At 48.4% G+C, this 25,402-nt stretch overlaps 1 protein-coding gene across 3 annotated transcripts in view; it reads right to left on the bottom strand.

Moving 5' to 3' along the window:
- The window catches only part of LOC146801783 (E3 ubiquitin-protein ligase TTC3-like), a 1,211,260-nt gene that overhangs the window by 839,567 nt on the left and 346,291 nt on the right, over positions 1-25,402 (bottom strand). For all 3 annotated transcript variants that reach the window (XM_085621275.1, XM_085621274.1, XM_085621273.1), the window contains exons 20-22: positions 25,255-25,367; positions 24,598-24,724; positions 3,862-3,984 (exon numbers count right to left, since the gene is read on the bottom strand). In XM_085621275.1, the coding sequence (XP_085477401.1) occupies positions 3,862-3,984; positions 24,598-24,724; positions 25,255-25,367 (363 nt within the window). The remainder of the gene's footprint in view (positions 1-3,861; positions 3,985-24,597; positions 24,725-25,254; positions 25,368-25,402) is intronic.

Raw genomic sequence — 25,402 nt, forward strand, 5'->3', positions numbered from 1 at the left:
AGCGTCTGGCTACAATCGTGGTTATCCACAAGGAGGGGAGACCTCGGGACCGGGTTACATCCTATCGGCCCATTTCGCTACTGAACGCGGAGCCCAAAATTCTCGCCAAGGTCCTGGCCAATAGGCTGGTCAGCGTGGTGGGCGAACTGGTCCACCAGGATCAGTCCGGCTTTATTCCCCATCGTAGCACGGCCCTTAACTTGCGGCGTTTGCATGGGGTGCTCGCACGTGTTCAGTACATCCGGGAGCCGGCCATTTTGGCGTCCTTGGACGCCACCATGGCGTTTGACACGCTTGAATGGCCATACATCTGGGCGATGCTTGCGAAGTTTGGCTTTGGCGCTGGGTTCATCAGTTGGGTCAAATTGCTGTATTCGGGCCCATTGGCGCAGGTGGTGGTGAACGGTAGAGTATCAGCTCCGTTCGAGCTGGGCCGGGGCACGAGGCAGGGTTGCCCCTTATCGCCGCTCCTTTTTGCGCTTGCCTTGGAGCCCCTGGCGGAGTGGCTGCGGTGGGAGCCTTCCATCCGTGGTCTCCGTTGGTCCTCCGAGTATGAGGACCGCGTATCCCTATACGCTGATGACATCCTTCTGTACCTAGCTTCCCCACGTAAATCACTGATAGTACTGGTTGATGTTTTGCATTCATTTGGTCGTAACTCCGGCCTTGTCATCAACTGGGCTAAATCGTGTGTGTATGTTCTCTCTGGGGAGGCTCCTATTCTCCCGCGGGGCTGTCCGATCCAGATCGCCCCGCAGGGATTTCGGTACCTGGGTGTCTTCATTACTCTGGACCCGGAGGCCCGGTATGATCGGAACTTGCTTCCCCCCCTCCTGCGCCTGAAGGAAGATGTCACGCGCTGGCGGCGCTTGCCGCTCTCGCCGCTCGGCCGGGCGGCATTGTTTAAGATGATGTCTCTGCCGCGTTTCCTGTACGCCTTGCAGAACACCATGGACCTCGTCCCAGCGCGCTATTTCCGTGAGGTGGAGAGTTTGCAGCGCCGCCTGTTCTGGGACGGGAGGCCGCGTATCGCGCTGGCGAAGCTGACGCTCCCATGGTATGACGGAGGGGTCGCCTTCCCGGATATCAAACGGTACTATTGGGCCTCCCAGCTGGCTGCTATTAATCACGGCCTGTACGGGCCCGCCTTAAACCCGGCATTCGCAATGGATAAGATGCTACTCCCGGGTGGGGACTATAATCGAGCGCTCTACTCCAGCGCGCCCGACGCTCGGCTGACCGGCCCCACGCGTGTCATGGTACGTGTGTGGCACGCGGCCAATGTGGCGATGGGGTGGAAGGACCGTTTGACCCGGGCATCGCCACTATACGCGTCCGAGCAGTTGGGCTCCCTGTGGACCTCGAAGGGCTTTGAGAAGTGGGACATGATAGGCATCAGCAAAGTGGGGGATCTCTGGACGAGGGGAGGATGTAAAACGTTCGAGATGCTGCGGACGGAATTCCAGTTGCATGACAGGGAGTACTTTCGGTATTTGCAGATCCGTCATGCACTGGGCTCCGTCTTTCCGGACGTTGCATCCATCCCGGAGTATTCCCCCCTGGAGGATAGAGTGCTGGATGGACACGTTCCAGACAGCACGATCTCACTGATCTACAAAAAACTGATCAATGACCGCTCGGGATTGCTGACTGCCCTTCGTGAGGCTTGGGTTGCCGATGGACTGGAGCTGGACGACGAGGACTGGACCTCTGCGGTGGCCTCCCCGAAAGAGGTGGCCATATCGGCCCGCCTTCGCTTCGGCCAGCTCAAGATACTCCACAGAGTCTACATGACGGGGCCAAGGCTCCTGCGTATGGGTTATGCTGTGGACGGATTGTGTAAGCGTGGGTGTGGCGCTTTGGGGACCTTTCTACATATACTGTGGGAATGCCCGGAGGTGGAGCGATTCTGGCGTGGTGTGCATGAGGTCTTGCGTGTGGTTACGCATGTGGTGCTGCTACCCGAAGCGAGGAGATGCCTGTTGAATGTGTGGGAACCTGCCGACTACTCGGCGCCACAGACGTGGTGGGTGACTCTGGGATATATGGTCGCCAAGCGTGATATTGCTCAACTGTGGGGATCCCAGAGGTCCCCGACTGTCTCGGCCTGGAAGGAACATATGGATTGGTGCATGTTTCGGGAAAAGGTGGTGTATGTGGAGAGAGGTAAGCCTGGGACATGGGTGAAAGTATGGGGCCCCTGGAACGCCTACCGCGGGGGAATTTGTGCTCCGCCGTTATTGCCCGATTCGTCGCCTGCCCCATCCCCTTAGCCGACCCATCTTCCTTGTTCCGGGCATTGAGTTTACCCAGCCCTAGTCCTGATCTCTTCCCCTTCTTGATACTCCTATGGACTGGTAGGGTCCCCCTCTCAGGGGAGCACATGCTGCTATTTCGGATTGTGGATTGCCTTGTGGGTTTGTTTTTCTGGTTGTTTTTTCAGTTTAAAATGAAACCGTGGGGTCCGGATGGTGTGGCTATCAACGCTGCTAACTCCTGTGCATTTTCCTCGGCCGCAACGCACGCTCTACAATGTGTATCATATGCTCCTTTTGTCTACTAGCGGCCGGCCGGAAGGTTGTAGGCCCATCTTTGTATATTTTTTGAGTTTTGTAATAAACGGTTTAAAAAAAAAAAAAAAATAGATAGAGGTACGAAATCAAATGGTCTTTAAACAAATCGATAAAGCTATTACATTGGAGCTGATTGTAATGAATATCCCAACACGCAAGTATCTGCTTTTTATATTTTTTTACCCATGGTGGTTTGTTTTTTCTACTGAAAATTGTTCAATATGTATTCTAATGCCAGAAAGAAGTTGCTTACATTTAACAAATTTGTAATTTAATTTCTATTAGTCTAGTTATGTAAAATATTATAGTTTTAATTAACTGAAATAAATGACTGACTCTCTTTGGACTCAGGACCAAAGCTTCTGAGGTAAATCCAAACAGTGCTACACCAGAAAATTAGTTTGAGAATAAATATTGCAAGAATGACATCTTGATATGTTTTACCTTTATCTCCACAGGGAAGAAAACATACCAAAGAAATGTCCAGTTTTTCAAGGAAAGGTCCCAAGGAGTCGGAATTAGAGAGTCTGTCTCTTGGACTATACTTACTGTGGAGCACAGATAAGAACGGCAATACGAGCACCAGTAATGGAAAATTGCTAGAAACAATTTAAGGGCCCAGCCTGATGACTGGAATGGGTTCAACATGTGCAATGTGCAGAAAGGATCATCATTTATTTACATTTTGGACAGTTAAAGAACAACCAGATCTATTAATTACAGTTGAGCACTTAAAAGGACAATGGCATTTCAGCAGAATCATCTCAATCATATTGGGCTATTTCATATATGTGGGTGTTCGTGCTACTAGATTACAGGCTGTGGTATAGAAGGGAAATGGAAATAGGTTCTTAAGGGAATTCAGGACAGACCATTGCACTTTTTTGTAACATTACACAGATAAACTTTTGATGTTCTACAATTTAATAACACATTTACAGTTTGAGGCATAGGGCCGCATGTCATTGCCCAGGATGAACAGTTTTGATCAGGGATCAAGGCATCTAGGATAAAAAGTAAACAAGTCATCCTATAGCCCATAAGAGAGAAGAGTGTAATGTTGGCAATATTTGAGCTACCCATCCGTTATCTGGTTTGAAGATGAACACATTACAGGTGAACGTGAAAGGCACTATAAGCAGCCTCAACCACAGCCTCCTTTCCACATTCCCCTAAAATATCACAAACATTCAGATGCCTCCCCACGCATACCCTGACCCAGAAATCAATCAATTGCAGCTTCTTAACAAGAGTTTAAATAATTGGAATAGCATTAGCATTACTTTACCTCGAAATCGGGATCAGTGAAGTAAATTTGTTTTTTGTTACGCCCCTGGCATTGTGGATAGCGGCATACTGCATCAGGTTTCGGAGGAAATTTACACTCATCAATAAACTTCTCTAACAGCAACTGAAGAGGGGAAAAAAGGCGGGTAGACATCCTAGAATTATTTTACCTTTTACAATACCAAACACGTAAATAGGGGAAAAATGAAATATTCAAAGCAGTTAATCAATAAGTACTAAGGTATATACACACACAACTCATATTAGCATTAAAATGTAATATATTGAACGTGCATTACTTTTTTCTGATGAATGCCACATCATCTGCTTTCAATTGATTACTAATAATATTTTCTCATAGCATACTGCACAATAGCACAGAACTGAAAAACACAAACTACAGAGTAAGAAAAATGCAATAGTAACAAAATACCACAGCAATGATAATAACTCTGAGTGAAGTGTGCTACTGGGGACAGGAGGAAAAATGCTATGGGAAAGAGGAATGTCATGGCATGTGGGATGCTAATATGAACCGTACTAAAATAGCATTCATTCCCAAATTTTGTAAGTTTTAGAGATAAATAATGACAAAACTGAAATAATAGCAGGGGATGGTGACGTTTAAACGAACAACAAACAATTACCTACATAGTGGTCTTGGTAACCTATGACCGGCAGAAAAGATCACATGTGAAGCATCATAAATAAACAACTGACACAGGACATATATATATATGTATATTACCTACTGGCGGTCGCCAGTAGGTAGTTATAGTTAGGACCTAGTTTACATAGGAAAAGCGTTTTTTCTTTTCCCAATAACTTTGGCGCTGGTTGACGAATGATCGCAAAATTTTAAAAACTCATGGCCCGCTCCGGTCAGCTCCTATCGTGAAAGTTTCGGGGTGATTCGACAAGCGGGGGCAGAGGAAAAAAGGGGGGGAGGGGGTGTCCCCATATTAATTTCCATAGGAAAATTTAGGCAAAGCTACAGCCCGAACTGCTGAACGGAATTACACCAAATTTGGCAAAAATGTAGCCCGGCACCAATAAAATACAGTTATTTTTTTTTTTTTAAAAGGTAGCCCGGGAGCAATGTCCATTTATGAAGTGGGGCCCGTGGGGGCCCCGCAGCTCCGGGGATCACCATCTCCCCGGGGCTTTTTCATAGACTCCTGGCCTTCATTTGAAGACGCGAGTGTAGGTTGTCATTATATGAAAACAAACCCAAGACCCGTCCACTCTCGGCTTATCCCTGCAGCTCCCACCTCCTCTCAGGTCTGATGTGTACTGCACAGACATGGGTGAACACAGGCAGGAAAAAGATACGGGCATTAGGAGCCAAACACAAACATATCAAAGGAACGTCTTCAAGAAACCCCTGAGCAACCGCAGCTATCACACTCAAACCCAACCAACTTCAAACACATGACATGCCCTGCAGTGGCGTGCAATAAAACAACGTCCAGTCGCACATGACATATCCAAAGAAACACAAACCAAATGCCAGCCATTTGAAGATATTCCCGTGGCAAATAAGCTTGTTTTGAGAAAGAAACGGCTTCGCCGTAACCAGCATGCCAAGGAGCATTTTTTCACTGAACTGCACTACGAAAAATGACTTCACACCGGAATAAGCAAACACCGCTGCTAAGCAGTTACAGCACACACAACCGGACTGAACCTGCTCAGAGGGCAGACACGGCACACACTCCCGGAGTGTTCCTGCTCAGGGTGCAGACACAGCACACACCACTGGACTGTGCCTGCTCAGAGGGCAGACCCGGCACACACTCCCGGAGTGTTCCTGCTCAGAGTGCAGACAGAGCACAAACCACTGGACTTAGTGCCAATATCGGCAACAGTCCTCAGTTATCATGCAGCAAAATACATAAATAAACCACACAACACCTTGTTAGTTGAGAAAATTGCTGCAGGTTTATTTGCATAACAAATATGCCCACATGGTGGGTTATCTTACTAATAACAGTGGAGGGTTTAGCTTGAGTTGAGGAAGAAGTGGCGCTCAGGCGTGTGCGTCGTGGGTGTAGCTAGAAATTGGGTGAGTACTGTGCTAACAGGTCAGGGGAAACAAACCCAAAGAAACAACCCCTGCAAGTGTGTAGGTCGAGACCCGCACCATTAATTAGAAATAAGGTCCTGTGCACACGTGTTAGAATAATGGTTTAAGTGTACCAGATAAGTCATGGAACAGATATCAAACATTCCTTGTTTTTGAAATTATGGAGATCGACATCAGGTGTATCATATGCATGGATTATTTTATATGTTAATCTAGATCAATACAGAGTAAAAAACAAACCAGCCGACACGTGTTTCTTAACAACATGATACAATTGTGACTCTTCAGGGCTCTATATAAATCGTGGCGGTTCTGTAAGCGATAAGACGGGTCTGTCTTTGTCTTGAGAATGGTCTGTGTACAAAGATCCCGTGTGCGGGATCGGCGACTTCTCCAGTGTTGAAACACTGGAGAAGTCACCGATTCCGCACAGGGAATCTTTGTACACTTTTTCTGGTTCCCCGCCTACCTGGGGGATACATGGAAGGATGCCTTCCAACCTTCCACCCTCTTTCTTCTACTAATACCCGTGCTGCGACCGGGTCGGAATTAATATCGGCTCATCGCTTACAGAACCGCCACGATTTACATACAGCCCTGAAGAGTCACAATTGTATCACGTTGTGAAGAAACACGTGTCGGCTGGTTTGTTTTTTACTCTGTATTGATCTGGATTAACATATAAAAAATCCATGCATATGATACACCTGATGTCGACCTCCATAATTTCAAAAACAAGGAATGTTTGATATCTGTTCCATGATTTATCTGGTACACTTAAACCATTATTCTAACACGTGTGCACAGGACCTTATTTCTAATGGTGGGTTATCTTGCGGGCGATCCCAGGGCAGGCCAACCCTTATGCAGCCTGCCCGCCTGATGAGCCATATTACACCGTGGCCGTCGCCAATCGGTGCTTACCACTTATTGGGAGGGGCCACCCCTCCCATCAGTGGACCCCCAGTCCACTCCCTTACTCACGACCCCCTCCCAAAGGTGGGCGGAGCGTTCCAGACAGCTCCCGGTTGCTCAGACCCAAAACCGCCCATAGGACTAACGGGGCGCCGTAGTTCTTCCAGGGGACAACGCTAAGACATCCCTGGGTATCCTTGGCTTAGCACCCTTGTTGTGCTGCTGCATATAGTACCAATCTGTATCTTGCAGACTCTGGATCGCCCTGTAACTCCTCCACAGCTCTGGGAGTGGCCAACGTCACAACCAGGGCCCCCCCACCAAGGCAGATATTCCTACTTACATCCTGATGCTTCCAAGGCCTCCCCCAGGTCCAGTAAGAATAAGTCCATGCCCAACCCCGAGAGGTGCACCCCGACCACCCCCCAGCATCCAGTGGACTTGGCATGAAGTAAACCAGGTCTGAGAAAGCCAAATCCCCTTTGCTCCGTGATTTTACGCATGGCGCTGTTTACTCTCCTACGTGAGATCTCAATGGCATCCCCAGATCGAGCTCCTTGCCAAACTGCCCGTGGTGTAATTTCTAACCACCACAGTTCACATGGCCCCAGTGGATTACTCAACTGACACATGGTGTCTCTCATATCTTGGAGCAGTACTCTCCTACCCAGTGCAGTCAGGTCATTCCCTCCCAAATGTATGACCAGCATGTGAGGTGGAGCGATCCCACCCCCTGCAGCTTCCTCGTCAGTTCGCTCCAACGCATCCCCGGGTAACCCTGCCACGTTATCTCAGTGGCAGAGAAGCCATGCCGCCATTTTCTGAACTCAGCCCACCGTGCCCCTCTAGCGATGCTTGAATGGCCAATTACCCAGACTTTGGTTCCTGGTAAATAAATGTTGTGTCTGCTCATAGGTCAGACACGACACACACTCCCGGAGTGTTCCTGCTCAGAGTGCAGACACAGCACACACCACTGGACTGTGCCTGCTCAGAGGGCAGACCCGGCACACACTCCTGGAGTGTTCCTGCTCAGAGTGCAGACACAGCACACACCACTAGACTGTGCCTGCTCAGAGGGCAGACCCGGCACACACTCCCGGAGTGTTCCTGCTCTGAATGCAGACACAGCACACACCACTGGACTGTGCCTGCTCAGAGGGCAGACCCGGCACACACTCCTGGAGTGTTCCTGCTCAGAGTGCAGACACAGCACACACCACTAGACTGTGCCTGCTCAGAGGGCAGACCCGGCACACACTCCCGGAGTGTTCCTGCTCTGAATGCAGACACAGCACACACCACTGGACTGTGCCTGCTCAGAGGGCAGACACAGCACACACCACTAGACTGTGCCTGATCAGATGGCAGACAGCGCACACATCACCGGACAGTATGCTGCTCAGTGGGCAGACACGGCACACCGTCAGAGCAGAGGAGATTCGGCAGGCGTATCTCTCACAGCGTGAGGTGTGAGATTGAGGAACGTGAAGCACCTACCATGCTCCTTGTCCAGATCCATGGTCCAAGGGATGCAGGGCAGTCCGGCTGGTGACACTCCTTCTCCCCTGGCAGCCAGAGGAGTGAATTCCGTAGAGGCAGCAGCACGGCAGACTATGTGCACAACACCGACGGCTGCCTGACGATCGTCCTCTGCCAGGCTCAGAGCAGGCTGCAAAGTGAAGCGCTTCACTAATGCAAACCCAATCTTGTTCCCTCTTGGCGCTTTCGACTGGTATCAAAAGGAATTAAAACTGTCGTTTAAAAGGTGGGGGAGGCAAGGTGTCCTTTGGTCCGGTCCCCAAACCGTTTAATTTTCCAAGCACAAATGTGAGTTCATGTAATATTATGTGATGGCTCATAACCCTGGCAGATGCGACTGGAGCTCTTTTCAGGCGTCTAAAGTGCTTTTTCTCTTCAAGTCCCTCTGAATCTAAAATTATATTTGTTCCAGCGTCAGAAAATATGCAAGTCTACTCCGGATAGCAAGATCTACTCGCTCGCTGCCCGCCTCCCTCAATTTATGTGCTTTGCGCTCTCCTGCTGTTGAATAAATGCTTACATTTCCCAGGGATCCTCCAATTCCCCTGTTAATTAAATCAATTCATTATGCTCAGATCTGATTAGCAACTCTTTGAATCAATTATTCAATACACAAACATAATTGCCGGTGCCAGTGGTGTCTAAGTATTAGCTTATTTAACTCCAAGGACACTAATTACCCCTGGGGCAAAGAAACTTTTCTAATTAATTCTGACAAAACGCGTAACCACAGTAGAGCCGGTGCACTATGTACAAGCGTGTGTGGGAAGGGGGTCGTCTGCATGCTGGACACATACACATGTACGAGTTACTTACCTTCGGTAACGATGTATCTGGTAGAGATGATTCTAGCAGCAGATTCCTTCACAGGATTATCCCCAGGCGTGAGACTGGACCCTGAAAACTTTCTTGCCCAGCATACCTGCGTGCCGGGGGGCGGCATCACGCGACTCCGCCCAGGCGTCGTTCGCGCACGTGACATCAGCAAGGTCACATAAGTCTGACCCAGGCACGCCTCCGTCAGTTTTCTTCAGAGAACGTTTCTGCACCACAACGCGGAGCCAGCAGACAAAAACTGTGAGAGTATAGGAACAGTGTGCGAAAGAGCAGAAAAAGGAATGGTGAGGAACAACACCAGAAAGAGCAGTGCCCGGCACTGCAGTACCCAAAGGCAGGGAAAGAATGAAGAACAGAGCAGCAACCCTGCCAGTACAGAGATAGCCAGCACCCCGGATACAAGGGACATATGTAAAAATGTCACGATAACATGCAACAGGGCTACAACCCCAACCCCAACCAAAGACAAGGAAGGGGAACCAGTCGGGGACACACAGGGAGTGACAAAACTCCAAGACATCCCCATCACAGAACAAGGGCAGAGGCATAGCCAAAAGACCCCAACCTCAAGGATCGCAAAGAGCCAGAAGTACCAACAAACCCATCCTCCCATGTGACAACGGGGAGGAAAAAGGGACAGCCTGACAGAAAGAGGGAAAGAATGTACTCATAGAAGACACAGCCACCCACAGGGAAGCGAGTGCAAAAGACCAAATCACAAACCCTCGCAGAATGGGGGGGAAGGGCAGGCCATGAAGGAATCTGCAGCTACAATTGTCTCTACCTGATGCATCGTTACCGAAGGTAAGTAACTCGTACATCTGATAGAGACTACTGGGCCGCAGATTCCAACATGTAGAATAGATACCCTAGCCATACTGTAGAAATGAAAGAAAGTCACGTAGACAAGCTCTTGTAGTTGTAGTTTATTCTTCAGTTATAACTTAATAGGATCCAATGTAAGTCTTATGTAAACCCCACCAGGAGCAGCCTCCTGGCTGCTCAGCCCATCTCCTCCAACTGCCACCCTTCAGGTCCCACATCCATAACATTCTACATGACATCACATAGCACAGAGAACCAGGGCAAGGGAAATGCATAACATTAGAAGCAGATCACTACATATCTTCCCCCTTTTAATATTAACAAAATGAAATGGTATACAATTATATAAACGTAGGAAGAGAAGATAAACATCCTAGATATAAACGCCATATAACAACAGAACTGAAAAATAAGAAAAACTCTTCTTTTACTGTAATAATAACAATAATAATGTAAAATGTAATAACAGTAATGTAATAATAGTAATGCAAGTAATAGGCTGAAAGATAGAAATAAACAAATGTAAACAAATAGCAGGACCAGGGAATATTACATGCCCTCTACTGCATGCACAGTAATATCTGTACACTTACACCTACCGCACAGGGGGAATCCACCTCCCTATACTTCTCAGTTACCTCCGAAATCAATGTAAAGGGGGAATCCTCCTCCCTATACTTTTCAGTTACCTCCAAAATCAATGTAAAGGGGGAATGCACCTCCCTATACTTCTCAGTTACCTCCGAAATCAATGTAAAGGGGGAATCCACCTCCCTATACTTTTCAGTTACCTCCGAAACCAATGTAAAGGGGGAATCCTCCTCCCTATACTTCTCAGTTACCTCCAAAATAAATATAAAGGGGGAATCCTCCTCCCTATAAAACGCATTAAATACCAAACTAATTAAAAATAACACTACAACGCAGCGCACATTAAAATAATGGCTATACATTGCAACCACCAAAAATAGCACTGGGGCCCTAAAGTGATGGTTACACACTTCAATCTCCAAAAATAGCACTGGGGCCCTAAAGTAAAGGGGAAACTAAAAAATAACACCGGCCCCCTAACCAGCCCACAACTTCACATAATACCGGAAAATATCAACATATGCCCTCCTGTATGTAAAAGAACTGAAATACTCACCCCCACAGTGTTAAGAAAGCATCAGAACCCAAAACACATTTTACAACATTTTAAAATAAACAAAATACAAAGTGCTGCTCTAGTGAGCATGCTAACATTTCAAAGCTTCACCACCTTCCTTTCAAAGCTTCACCACCTTCCTTTAAAAGCTCTGAATTTACAACGTAATCAGAGAAGAAACACTTAAGCTTCTAATTAACACTCTGGTCATCAAATTACTTCGTGTGTCTCTGGTCTTGCATATCAGTCCTCGATACTGGATGCCTCTGTCTATCACCAACTCTTGTACTTTGGGACGATGTTTTAACTTCATCTTTAACAGAATTTTCTTCGGTAAGTGCTGTGTTTCTTTTCTTTGCTTTAAGTGAATTGGTGCACAAAACGTGAACAAAATGTTACATCCGCAGTGACATTGTTATTGGCTTTCATGAAATACCACAACGCCCACAAGATGTCACTCTTGTCAAGGGTTTCACCAGGTACCGACTTTAAATGCACCTACGAGTGCATACACCACCGAATAAAACTATGGTTCCTGTTTTGAGGCTCCAGAATAAATATTTAAAGAAGACAGATTCTCTGATTAAACATGAGCTGGTGAAAGGTTTCTCTTATGTGTGCGCGTTTGACGACAACTTAATCAATCAATGTCAAACACCCATAACTCTGTCACGTAACTTGCACATTCTATTTTTTTTCTTTGCGCTTCTTGTCAGTGAGTTTTTCAAAAACATGCCCACTTACCAGCATCTGAAACAGGCCTAACGGAATGTGAAGAAATAAATATCTTTCTCACTTCACTCGCTTGTGATCTGTGTTCCGTAACCAAGGGAACAAAAAAAACAACAAGATGGCTGCCTGACGTCGCATCCTGACATTCCACCTTACGTGATGACATGTCGAAAGCACGACGAAGACACAGCCCCTCCGCTAGTACTCACGGAAGTTCTACGACGTCATCAGTGTGAGAATGACAGGACCATGAGAAGGATCTCTCCACACAGCAACGGTAAGAAAGAAGTTCCAAAATTCTTCTCCTTTCCACGTGTAAGTTCATCCCACCCTCGTCGCCAATGTAGAAATGAAAGAAAGTCACGTAGACAAGCTCTTGTAGTTGTAGTTTATTCTTCAGTTATAACTTAATAGGATCCAATGTAAGTCTTATGTAAACCCCACCAGGAGCAGCCTCCTGGCTGCTCAGCCCATCTCCTCCAACTGCCACCCTTCAGGTCCCACATCCATAACATTCTACATGACATCACATAGCACAGAGAACCAGGGCAAGGGAAATGCATAACATTAGAAGCAGATCACTACATACCCACGGGGAAGGAGGGTCTGCGAGACGACCCCACCCACCGGGGCACAAGTGAGTGCAACACTGGGGCCGCGTCCAAAAACAGGACGAGGAGCCCCGTCCCCCAGGCAAAGGGAAACCCCCGCTAGCAGGAGGCCACCAACCCCGGGGGAGAGGGGGTGCAGGAAAATTAGATAGCCTGTCCTCATTCAGCAGAGGAAACAAGGCAAGGCGCAAAAAGGCCAAATACCCCACGTCCATGTAAGGCAACAAAACCTCCGTCTAAGGCCAAGGAAAGGAGCACCGAAGGAGAAGAGCAACCTAGAGACTCCAAGGAGAAGAGGCAGAGCAAAGGCAATCCCAGACAGGACGGCGCCGACAGCAAGAAGCAGGCGGAAGTCAAGGTCACCCAGGAAGAATCGTCGAAAGCCCTGCAGTGGCAAACTGCGCCCGCAAGAGGGTCCAGAAGTCAGGGACCAATCCCCTCACAGGGAGCAGAGGTAGAACCGAGTGCAAGGCCCACTGGAAGCAGCAGAGAAGGCAGGATGACAGTCCCACTAAAGCTCCAAGAAGGCACAATGGTGCAGAAAGAACAAGATGGCTGCACTGGCAAGCTCCGCCAGACGCCAGGGACACCACGGAACGAAACACTCAAAGCAAAAAGGCGAAGAAGAAGGTTGCATCCGCAACATACCATAACGCTACGAAGAGCAGAAGCCCGCAGGCGACCACAACTCCCCAGCACAAACCAGGGCTTTATAACAGCCAACCCTGCCCCAATAGGGCATGTCATATCCCAAGACATGGGAACCTCTTAGGAAGAAACTTCCGCAGCAGAGGACAACAAAAAAGACCTGCGGCAAAAAAAAACACAAGAGGCCTATCAAGCAGCCAGAGGGGAAACACAGAAGGCCCAATCTCAGGCCCAGAATGGTGTAAAAAACCCAAGGGAAAAACGCAGTCAAAAAGGGGCTGGCCAGCAACCAACAGAACCACAGCCTCAGGAAGGAGGACTCGAGTGGCCATGAAGCACACAGAACAGGCAACCGGGGCGACCCGCCCCAACGGAATAACAGCTCCAAGAACTAGATCAACACGCAGGTCACGGGGGAGGAGGAGGCGGAGGAGGACGAAGCCCCGCCAAGAACCTCTGGATGGTGGAGTCCGCAGGGGCATGGAACAAAAGAGCACCATCAAAGGGAAAGTCCACCAGCCGTTCTCGAACATTCTCCGTGAACACACTGTCCCGAAGCCAGGCATGGCGACGAAGGGCAACCAAAGAGGCCATGGCACGACCCAGTACCTCCGAGATGTCCAGAGCGGAGCGAAGGATAAACGCAGCCAGCTCCCGACCATACAAGACATGGTGTCTCAAATCCACACAGGCACCCTCCTGAGAAGCGAGAGACATAAGGGACTCCGCCAAGTCCCACAAGAAAGAAGTGGTCCTAACAAAAACACACAGTGTGTTAAGGGCCCGCAGAGCTGCACTGGTTGAGGCAAACATATTGCGCCCCCAGGAGTCCAGCCAGCGGGCCTCCCGTGACAGGGGAGACAACAGCAGCGGCAAAGCAGGAAAGGCAGACTGCAAAAGGGGGCCTCTGGTCGAAGGGTGAAGAGAAAGGCACACCGGATCACGCGGTGCCAGATGGGGACGGTGCAGAAGGTGCTGGGGCATCGGGTCCCCTGTGGCGGGACGGCGCCAAGTCTCCAAGAGAGAAGAGTGGAGTGAACCCTCGAAGGGCAGCAACAGTTCCCTACCACCAGAGCCCTGATGGAGAACCTCAAGAAGATGATCTGCGGGGAAATGGGTACCTGGATCACCCATGCGCAAAATTCCCACAGCCGTGGAAACAGCACGGGCTAAAGCTGCACCCGCCTCCGTAGGGCCCTGCGGAGGGGAAAGCAGCTCCACGTTAGGTGACGGCTGCAAGCTAAGGCAGCCATCCCCCAAGCCAACCAGAGGAAGGAAGGGCCAAGGTCAGAAGGAAGGAAGAGGGACCGAGGAGTGGGGAAGACTGCGGTCATGGAGACGGCGAGGAGCCGCCTTTAGACGACGTCAGGGAAAAAGCCACGACACTGCGGCCCGTCTCCGGCGAGGATGACACCAGCAACCGCCGAACCTCTGGAGAAGAGGAGGCATCCGAAGACGATTCAACGACTCGATGTCGGCCCGGCGCCGTAGAGTCCGCAGCCTGAGGCAGGACACCGTCGTCGACCGGCGGCGGAGGAGACGCCAGGGCGGCCTCCGACACAGCACAGGAGACCGGAGCTGGGCTGGATCCCGGGTGGCAAAGGGGCGGCGCCGTTCCGGCACCGACCTGACCTCCGACAAGACAGCCGCCTGCGCGGAGGGACGAGAAGGGCCCGGGGAGGGACGAGGAGTCCCCCGCCAGCCGCGACTCGTGACAGGGCGAGATGGGCCCTCCGTCGACCCCTGTGGCGCCGCCAGGGCCAGCAGCCACCGGCGCCGTAGCGGCGTCACCTCGGACAAGGCCGACGCCTGTCCCGAGGACCGAGAGGGGCTCGAGGGTGCGACCCGAGCCCCGGCGACCTCCAGCGACACCACAGGGACTCCCGCAGGAGTTTGCGGCGAAGCAGAGGCGCTGTGATCCGAAGGAGGGACCCCCGAAGGGCCGCACCCCAACGGCACCACATCCTCCGAGCCTGTATCCGAACCAGTCGGGGACGCCACGGAGGGACCCACACACTGCAAGGGATCCGCTGATGGCCCAGGAGGGGAAGGAGGAAGAGGAGAAGCCAGCAAGGCCTACAAAGCCGCCACAAATGTCTCCATCTGGCCTCTGGTCGCCCCCACGCCGGGAAACGGCGGATAAGGGGAAGACACACGGGGCCGCACCACCCGCGGAGAGCCCACGCCCCCGACAGGCCGGAACCCGACCCTCGGGGACAAACTGCGACACTTACCAATAGGTGAGCGGCGCTCTTGAGACCTGGGAGAAGATCGAAGTCGGCGAGGGAAGCCGCGGGTCCGAGACAATTCCGCAGGGTCCGGGCGAGATGGCGACGGCGACCTGGACACACGAGCCGAAAGAAATTTCATCCAGAGCTCCCGCCGGGACTTCGGCTTCATCTGCTGGCACGCCTCACAATCAGTGGAGTCGTGGTGCTCCCCCAAACACCACATACAGATGGGGTGAGGATCCAACGCAGACATGAGGCGGCCACACGACGAACAAGTTTTAAAGCCCGAAGGCATTCGCACACTGTTCCCACACATGCAGCAAGAGCATAAGGGAAAGGCCTAAACAGGCCCAGAGCACAAACCGGATCAGCGTTGCACGCGGAAAAGGAAAAGACTGATGTAGGCGCACCGGGGTGGGACTTATGTGACCTCACTGACGTCACGTGCGCAGACAACGCCTGGGCGGAGTCGCGTGATGCCGTCTCTCCTGCACGCAGGAATGCTGGGCAGGAAAGGTTTCCGGGTCCAGTCTCTCACATGGGGATAATTCTACGTGAAGGAATCTGCGGCCAGTAGTCTCTATCGGATACGTGCTTACACAGGTGTGCATGTGAGGCACGGACTCATGCACACAAGTGAACTCATACACACACAAGTGCATTCACAAGCTCATGTATACATACAAGTGTGAACAATAAGCATTCGCGTGCACGTGCGCATACACTCATACGCATCCACACAATTATGCAGGCAAATCAACTCACACACCAAGGGACACAGTATATGATGTACTGAACAAATTGGAGTACTTTTGGGAACATTTCACACTACATATAACCATTAACATGCTTGTGGGTTTGAATAATTATGACAGGCTAAACAAAATACGCCACAAATTTGCTTTGCTCAGCTCCTGGATGCCTGCAGCTGAATCTATTGGACTCTCAGAGGTACGGCTGAACTGGGACTAAATCTTGGTCTGGGCATAAGCAAGAGGTTCACATTTGTGACTCTTTACTTGTTAGTATTTGTCTATTGCTGGCAATGGGAGACTTGTCAAGGAGGGCAAGAGCTTGTCCAAATGGGGTACCCGGTACGATCAAATGCGGTGAGCAGCACTCGGCCCTGGGTCCCCCGACCATACACTGAAATAGTCAACTGTAGAGGAGGTGCAAGTAAACACTCAGGTAGAACTGCTAACAACCTCCATCGTATCACATTGTGAACATTTAAAACACACTGATTGATAGTAGTACTCCATATAATACCAGTGTTAAACACATTAACAATTTGATTTACAAACATATCACAAATACTTTATAAAAATCGGTGTTTATGCTTCTGTTTGTTGTGTTTTTAACAACATCTTTCTTTTATTTCTTAACTTACATATGTTGTGGTAATATTTCTTTCTCATGTTGCACAAATTGCACCATTTCTTTACACAGTGGTCCAACTGGCATGTGTTTCATATTGGCAGGAGTAAAGCATGGGTCTTTCTTAAAGCTGGAACGTTTTTGTGTGACAATTGTTGTAGGGCGTTATAGACAGTTATTCTTCAAATTAAGGAGTTAACACACCACTTGGTACCACACACTGGTGTGCATGGTAAATGTGTGTTACAGAGAAACACATATTTAGGGTGAATGCTATGATGACTAGTGCTCTTGTTTGTCCTGATTGTCATGAGTATTTGTGTCAAACATGTAGAAATAAACAAGCAGGTCTTATTTTGCATGGTGTACCACTATATTTTTGCCCTATCTGTTGTTGCTGGCTGTAGACCTTCGTGCACTTTAAACCTGCGGCCCAGCTGTAAATTGCATGTTCTCCTCCTTTCCAGATGATGAAATTAATAAACCCTTAATTGGCATATTTAACTTTCCTAAAAGTCTCTAGTATATGATTCAGAATGTACACAGGGCCTTTTAAGTTAAATCTCACTGGTGGACTGCAGCACCCGTTGTCCCATCCACTACCATGAACGTGCAAACCATGGATTCAGGCCTACCATGGTAGCCTGACTGAAGCAGCTTTTAAAATGCAGTTCGGCCTGTCAAAATAAACCCTTTTGACAGGTCTAAACCTTCTTTTAAATATAAATAAGTCACCCCTGAGTCTGCCAATAAAGCAGGGCACATGGTATTTAATAGAAGGGCAAATAGAAATGTAATGTAACACAAGTTCTTATAGGGTACTGCGCCCCAAAACTGTTTGTCTGTAGCAAGGCTAGCTGTGCCATAGAAAACACTGGGATGCAATTGTAAATGTAACAATGCTATCTCCGGCTAGAAAACACTTACATACTTCATTCTTGGACTATGTAATATTTATTAAAAGCCAATGCACTGGTTAAGTCAGATTTTTAATAAACATTAAAAAGAAGGAACTTTTACAGAGTTATCATATCCCTGCCTAATAGCCTGGAAGATAATTTACAAGCCTGCCAAGCCAATACAATAATGGTGAGTTGCAGTTGGTGTGAAGATTCAGTTTTCCCATGCTCAGAGCTTTTCCACAGCAGTTAATCAGATTTAGTTGGGACCTCACAGCAAAAGGTGTATGAACTTGTTGATAATCTTTGGCTGTAGCTTGCAGCCTTTTCCCTGCTGGAGGAGTTTGAGCTCCAGAAAAGTGATTAATTGTGAATGTAGAACTCTTCACAGGGTGAAGGCACCAAAAGAATTTGGCTGAAGAGGGACCTACATTGGGCACGAAATTCAAATATCTCCCTCACAGACGTTTCCGCCCAAGACTCAATGGTTTGCCCCAGTCCTCTCACCTAGCGCCACTATTTGGTTTTGAAAATTATTTTTTAGAACTCAAACGTTACCAAAAATGCAGCAAAAAGTGTTACAGCATTGTGGAAGGTCCTATGCAAACCTAGAATGGTCACCTGTTACTTATTGCTAAATGTGGCTGTTAAATTGGTACTAATAGGTGCGCAAACCACTCTTGCTTCTTTCTGCACTTCTCTTGCCTGTTTCTGCATTTCTGTTGCTTCTTTCTGCACCTTACTTTCTTTTTCTGCACTTCTTTTGCATCTTTCTGCTCATCTCTTCTACTTTCTGCACCTCTGTTGCCTCTTTCTGTACCTCACTTGCTTCGTTCTGCACCCCTCGTCTCTTTCTGCACACTTCTTCCCTCTTTCTGCACCTCACTTTCCTCTTTCTGCACCCCTGTTCCCTTTTTCTGCACCTCTCCTGGCTGTTTCTGAACCTCTTGCCTCTTTCTGCCCTTCTCTTGCCTCTTTCTGTACCCTTTGTGCCACTTTCAGCACCTCAGTTGCTTCTTTCTGCACCTCTCTTGCTTCTTTCTGTACTTCTCTTGCCTCTTTCTGCACCTCTTTTGCCTCCTTTTGCACCTCACTTGCTCCTTTCTACACTTCTCTTGCCTCTTTCTGAAACCCTGTTGCTTCATTCTGCGCTTTCCATGCTTCTTTCTGCACGCCTGTTGTCTCTTTATGTACCTCCTTTGCCTCTTTCTGCACTTTTCTGGCCTTTTTCTGTACCTCTCTTCGCACTTTCTGCACATATGTTGCCTCTTTCTGCACCTCATTTGCTTCATTCTGCACCCCTGTTGTCTCTTTCTGCACTCGTCTTCCCTCTTTCTGTACCTTTCCTGCCTGTTTTTGCATCTCACTTGCCTCTTTCTGCAATTTTCTTGACTGTTTCTGCACCTCTCTTGCCTCTTTTTGCACCTCTGTTGACTCTTTCGCACCTCACTTGGTCCTTTCTACACTTCTCTTGCCTCTTTCTGCACCCCTGTTGCTTCATTCTGCACTTTCCATGCTTCTTTCTGCACCTGTCTTGCTTCTTTCCGCACCCCTGTTGTCTCTTCATGTACCTATTTTGATTCTTTCTGCACTTTTCATGCCTTTTACTGCACTTCTCTTGCCTATTTCTGCACTTATCTTGCCTCTTTCTGCACCCCTGTTGCTTCATTCTGCACTTTCGATGCTTCTTTCTGCACCTATCTTGCTTCTTTCAGCAATTCTCTTGCCTCTTTGTGCACTTCTCTTGCCTGATTCTGCACATCTATTGCCTCTTTTTGCACCACTGTTGGCTATTTCTGCACCTCACTTGCTCCTTTCTACACTTCTCTTACCTCTTTCTGCACCCCTGTTGCTTCAGTCTGCACTTTCCATGCTTCTTTCTGCACCTGCCTTGCTTCTTTATGTATTGTCTCTTTATGTACCTCTTTTGCCTCTTTCTGCACGTTTCTTGCCTTTTCTGCACCTCTCGTCCCTCTTTCTGCACGTCTGCTGCCTCGTTCTGCACCTCATTTGCTTCTTTCTGCACCCCTGTTGTCTCTTTCTGCACTCGTCTTCCCTCCTTCTGTACCTTTCCTGCCCGTTTTTGCATCTCACTTGCCTCTTTCTGCACTTTTCTTGCTTCTTTGTACACTTCCATTGCCTGTTTCTGCACTTCTCTTGCTTCTATCTGCACCCCTGTTGCTTCATTCTGCACTTTTCATGCTTCTTTCTGCACCTGTCTCGCTTCCATCTACACCAACTTGCCTCTTTCTGCACTTCTCTTGCTTCTTTCTACACCGGTTGCTTCTTTCAGCAATTCTCTTGCCTCTTTCTCTTCCTTCTTCAGTACTCCTGTTTTCTCTTTATGTACCTCTTTTGCCTTTCTGCCCTTTTCTTTGCTTTTTCTGCACCTCTCTTCCTTCTTTCTACACCCCTCTTGCCTTTTTCTGTACCTCTCTTGCCTCTTTGTGCACCCATCCTACCTTTTTCTGCACCCCTCTTGCCTCTCTCCACTCCTCTTCCCTCTTTCTGCACCTCTGTTGGTTCTTTCTGCACTGCTCTTGCTTCTATCTGCACCTTACTTGGCTCTTTCTGCACTTCACTTGCTTCTTTCTATAACTCTGATGCTTCTTTCAGCAATTCTCTTGCCTCTTTCTGCACTTCTCTTCCTTCTTTCTGCACCCCTCCTGCCTCTTTCTGTACCTCTTTTGCCTCTTTGTGCACCACTCCTGCTCCTTTCTGCACCCATGTTGCCTCTTTTTACACCTCTGTTTGTTCTTTCTGCTCTTGTTTCTACCTCACTTGCCTCTTTTTGGACTTCACTGGCATTTTTGTGCACCTCTCTTGCCTCATTCGGCACCTGTGTTGCTTCTTTCTGCATTTCTCTTGCCTCCTTCTGCACCTCTTAGTTAGAGATAGATTTAATCCGCCTGCCCCATTATATACTAGGGCCATACAGGGGCGGTCTTGCCAATCACAGGGGTACCCCAACCCATAGTGTACCCTAGTGTATGTAGGTGTTTTCACTGTATTCTAAGTGTCTTTCAGCATAACACTGGCTCCGAACCTGGTTAGTCAGAGGCAGTTACCAGCAATGCCCGTCAGCAAAAACTTTGGGGCACAGGATGACTTTGCAACAAGGCCTCTTTCTGCATTTCTCTTGCCTCTTTCTGCGCCTTTCTTCCTCTTTCTGCACATGTCCTACCTTTGTAGGCATAGTTAGAAATTAGCATTTAAAAAACCTTTGAAATTCACAAAAAAAAAAACACAGGTTTCAGGGACGTTATACTTAGAAATTACCATTTAAAAAACCTTTGAAATTCACTGAAAAAAAACATAGGTTTCAGGGACGCATTTAAGAGAGTTTGAGCTATTGGCAGGTTAAACTCTCGCAAATGCGAGACCTATTGGATTGCAAATTATATTTTTGAAAAGGCGCCCCATGCCGCGCTTTCACGTTAAAGATATCCGCGTCCCTTTCCTTAAACGCGGCTCGTCTAAAGAAAGGGGCGCAGCCGCCATTAAAGTGAAAGCGCTCTATGGGGTGCTTTTACAAGCACAAAGCATCTGTTTGTTCAGTTGACAAACAAATGCTTTGTTTTGTAAAAGCGCCCCATACCACTGTGTCACATTTATAGCAGCCACGCCCCTTTCTTTAGATGAGCTGTGTCTAAAGAAAGGGGAGCGGCTGACATTAACGTGAAAGTGGGGTATGGGGTGCTTTAACCAAAACAAGAATATTTCTTTAATTAAGACAGCGTCCCTTCATGGGCGTTCGTGCAGAGGGGGAGCGAGGGGAGAAATGGAGCTCATTTAAAAGTTATAGCACGACGCCCATTAAGCGGGCGCCGCGCTGAGTTACTAAAACACGACCGAGCGGTAAAGAGTTCGGCAAACTGCGCATACCCGCACATAAATAGCAAAAAATAAAAGTAGTGCGGTGAGTTGCAAACAAAACAAGAAATGCAAATGAAACGTCTGTTAGGAAGCGGATGTCATTACTGACGCTGGCATCCCGTGAGTGCTGTGTATATTATTTAAGTAAATAGTTCTCAGAACTGCTAATGAAAGCTCCCGAGTTAGGACACATGTGAAAGGCCCAGTCCTCATAGGAGGTAACAACAGAAGACAGGGAGGGACTGATAAGCCAATCAATAAATCAGAAGCAACATTTACAAAGCATAATGCCATAGGCCAATGAAAAATATGGGCAGAGAGTGGGTGGAGCTTCAAGTCCATACCTGAATACAGCATGCCTGGAAGAGCGGCGCATGCGATGCCCCGGCACAACCTAAAAATGACTGTACCATAGTAGCAGTCGTCATTCTTTTTTTTTTTTTTTTTTTTTTTTTTTTTTTTTTGAAAACCTTTATTTCGAAATTCAGGACACAGCTATTCAGCAGACAGCCCGAGGGTTCGGCAGCATTGCAAGTTAGATACAGTAATGTGTCCCAGATACAGTACGATGAGTAATGCAAAGGTCCAATTTTAAATAAACACAGAAAAAACACACAACAAACCCCAGCAAGGCAGAAACATTGAAATCCCATGGCGAAAGCCCCCAGGGGAGGCAGGACCCCACTCATCTACTAAGTATAAGACTGTGTGCGGAGGAAGAAGGGGAACAGCAGAGGCCCAGAACGGTTACCAAAACCAAACTGTGCTGGAAGGTAGGTCAGGGGGAAAGCTGTTCCTCGGGAGGTTCCAGGTCCGGGGCAAGACATATTCCCCCCCTGTATTGGTTCCACCGCCCCCAGATGGCATGCCACTTCCGGGGGCGACCTCTAGAGCAGTAGACCGTCTTCTCCCTAACCATGCTCCAATCCATGTTCTCCTTCCACGCGGTCAGTGTAGGGGTTCCCGAGGAGCCCCATAATCGCGCGATATCCCTTTTAGCTACCATGTTACCCAGAGTCACCCATTGGGTCTGCGCCTCATCGAGATCGGTGGGGCCCCAGACGTTCAGGAGGCAGCACCGCGCCTCCGGCTGTACCACAATGCCCGTCACCTCCCCCATAACTGCATGGACTCTCCTCCAGAACTCCACAATGACACCACATTCCCAGATGATGTGCAGGAAAGTACCCACCATACCACATCCCCTTCTGCACAGGCCGTCCTCCGAGAATCCCATGTGGACCAGCCTTGGCCCCGTAACATACACCCGGTGCAGTATTTTAAGCTGCACCAGCCTCAGACGCGACGGGATCGCAACCTCCTTAGGCGAAGAGACCGCTGACTGCCAGTCCTCATTATCCAACTCGAGGCCATCCCTGGTCCACTGTTCTCTCAGCCCCAATAGCAAGTCTGCCCGGACGTTTATCAACTTCTTATATATGAGCGAAATCGTGCTCTCGGGCATATGACCATCAAGGGCAAATGACCATCAAGGACTCGGTCCTCAAGGGGAGAGGACTCCGGCACCTTCTCACCCTCCACGAGGACTGATCGGAGGGCGTGACGCAGCTGGATATACCTAAAATACTCTGAAGGCCCTAGCTCAAACTCAGTCTGCAACTCCTCGAAGGACTTTACCCTCCCCTTATGTAGCACATCTCCCACCTTGGATATACCTATCAGGTCCCACTTATCAAAGCCCTTCGTGTGCCAGAGTCTTCCCAACCGTTCCGATTCAAACAATGGGGTAGCGAGGGTGAGCCTATCCTTCCAGCCCAGCGAGTCGGTCGCCATCTTCCATACGCGCACCGCCACACCTGTGGGCCCCGTGAGGGACGAGTCTAGGGACCGCGAATACAACGCCCTGTAGTAGTTGCCTCCGCGCAGCAGCCACCTATCCATGGCATACCCAGGGCTAAGGGCAGGGCCGTAAAACCCATGGTTGATCGCGCTCAGCTGCGTGGCCCAATAGTACCGTCGGATGTCTGGGAGCGCAATGCCCCCATCGTACCATGGGAGCGTCAACTTTGAAATAGCTATTCGCGGCCGCCCATCCCACAGCAACGTCCTTTGGAGGCCTTCGACCTCCCGAAAGTATTTGGCCGGTACCCAGTCCAAGGTGTTCTGGAGGGCGTAGAGGAAGCGGGGAAGGGACATCATTTTGAACAGGGCCGCACGCCCAACAAGGGAGAGCGGCAGCCTCCGCCAACCTTCAACATCTCGCCTCAAGCGTACCAAGGGGGGGAGCAGGTTCCTCTCATAGCGCACAACCGGATCCATGGATATAAAAATCCCCAAATACACAAAACCTTGCTGGGCAACCTGTATCGAACATGTTCTAGGGATCGGTGGGACCTCGCCACTAAGAACGTACAAATACGATTTGCCCCAATTAATCACAAGCCCCGAGTTCCTACCGAACGATGCGAGTACGTCACAGACCACTATAAGTGACTTCTTCGGTGAGGCAAGATACAACAGGATATCATCGGCATAGAGCGAAATACGGTCCTCGTGATCAGGCGACCACCGAAGGCCCCGTATATCCGGGTGCCAACGTATCCACGCAGCCAACGGTTCAAGGGCGAGGGCGAACAACAGAGGCGACAGGGGGCAGCCCTGCCGAGTACCCCTACCAAGCTGAAACGGAGTAGATGCCCGACCATTCACCACAACATTCGCTAGTGGCCCCTCGTACAGCAACCGGACCCAACTCACAAACCCGCGACCGAAACCAAACTTGGCCAGCACGGCCCATAAGTATGCCCACTCCACCGTGTCAAAGGGCAGTCGTCCTTCTTGGACCTCGTTTTTTCACCAATATTGAACTTACACTAACATCTATGTTCAATTCAACCATGGCCACTATTCAACTATGCTTAATAAAAAGATATGAAATAACATTAAGACAGCACATACTAGAACAGTTACAGTCATGTAGACTTACAACCCAGAATGCCAAAATCTTGACCAAGTTATTGTTCAACTGATAAAAAAAAAAAAAATGTTACCTGTAGTTTTTCAGGTCGAGTCTCTTCGATAACAACAGAGGTTGTGGGCCACTTCAATACTCCAGGCACAATTTTATGATTGAGCATGATTTGGGATTTTATAAACTGGTTTGCTGCCTCTGCGAATCTAATGCAAAAATATCAAATGCATTAGAAGAGCAGTAACTCCAGTGTTAATCCGCAGACGTTTGCATTTTTAAAGATTATCATCTTCTGTACTGGTTGACTGGTGCTATGTCAAATTAGACCAAAAATACAGAAATATTCAGTTTACATAAATATCCCCCAAAATAATACATTTCACCAGTTTTACATTGAGCCACCCAACATCCCACTTATTGTTTGACTTAGTTAATTTAGCAAAGTGTTTATATTTTTTCATATTTATCAGCAAAAGCTTGATAGAGGGTTTAAGTGTATGTCAACATATGTGTTGGGAGAAACATATTAAAGATATTTGGGTAATAAGAGTTTCAGTCTATGTTTTGCAATTTGTTTTTTCAGTCTGTTTTTACATAGCACCTCGCAAATCATTCTACATGAAACCTTGGTATCTGGGTTGCTTCTAATGTACATGCCAAAAATGGCTGAGTAACTTTTTTGAAACATCCAACTAATAGTCTCCCAGAGAATAAATATTTCTGCATAGACACTAACCTGTTTTGTCTTAGATGCACACGTCCAATTCCATAAAATGCCAAGCAGTTAAATCTCTGTTTGGTGTACTTGTCTAGGATAGTATTAAACTGCTGTTCAGCCATTGTTAATTCCTGCCATAACAAAAGGAAAAGGAACATTTAAAACA

This window comes from Triturus cristatus, chromosome 8, assembly GCF_964204655.1.
Source record: "Triturus cristatus chromosome 8, aTriCri1.1, whole genome shotgun sequence".
NCBI classification, from domain to species: domain Eukaryota; kingdom Metazoa; phylum Chordata; class Amphibia; order Caudata; family Salamandridae; genus Triturus; species Triturus cristatus.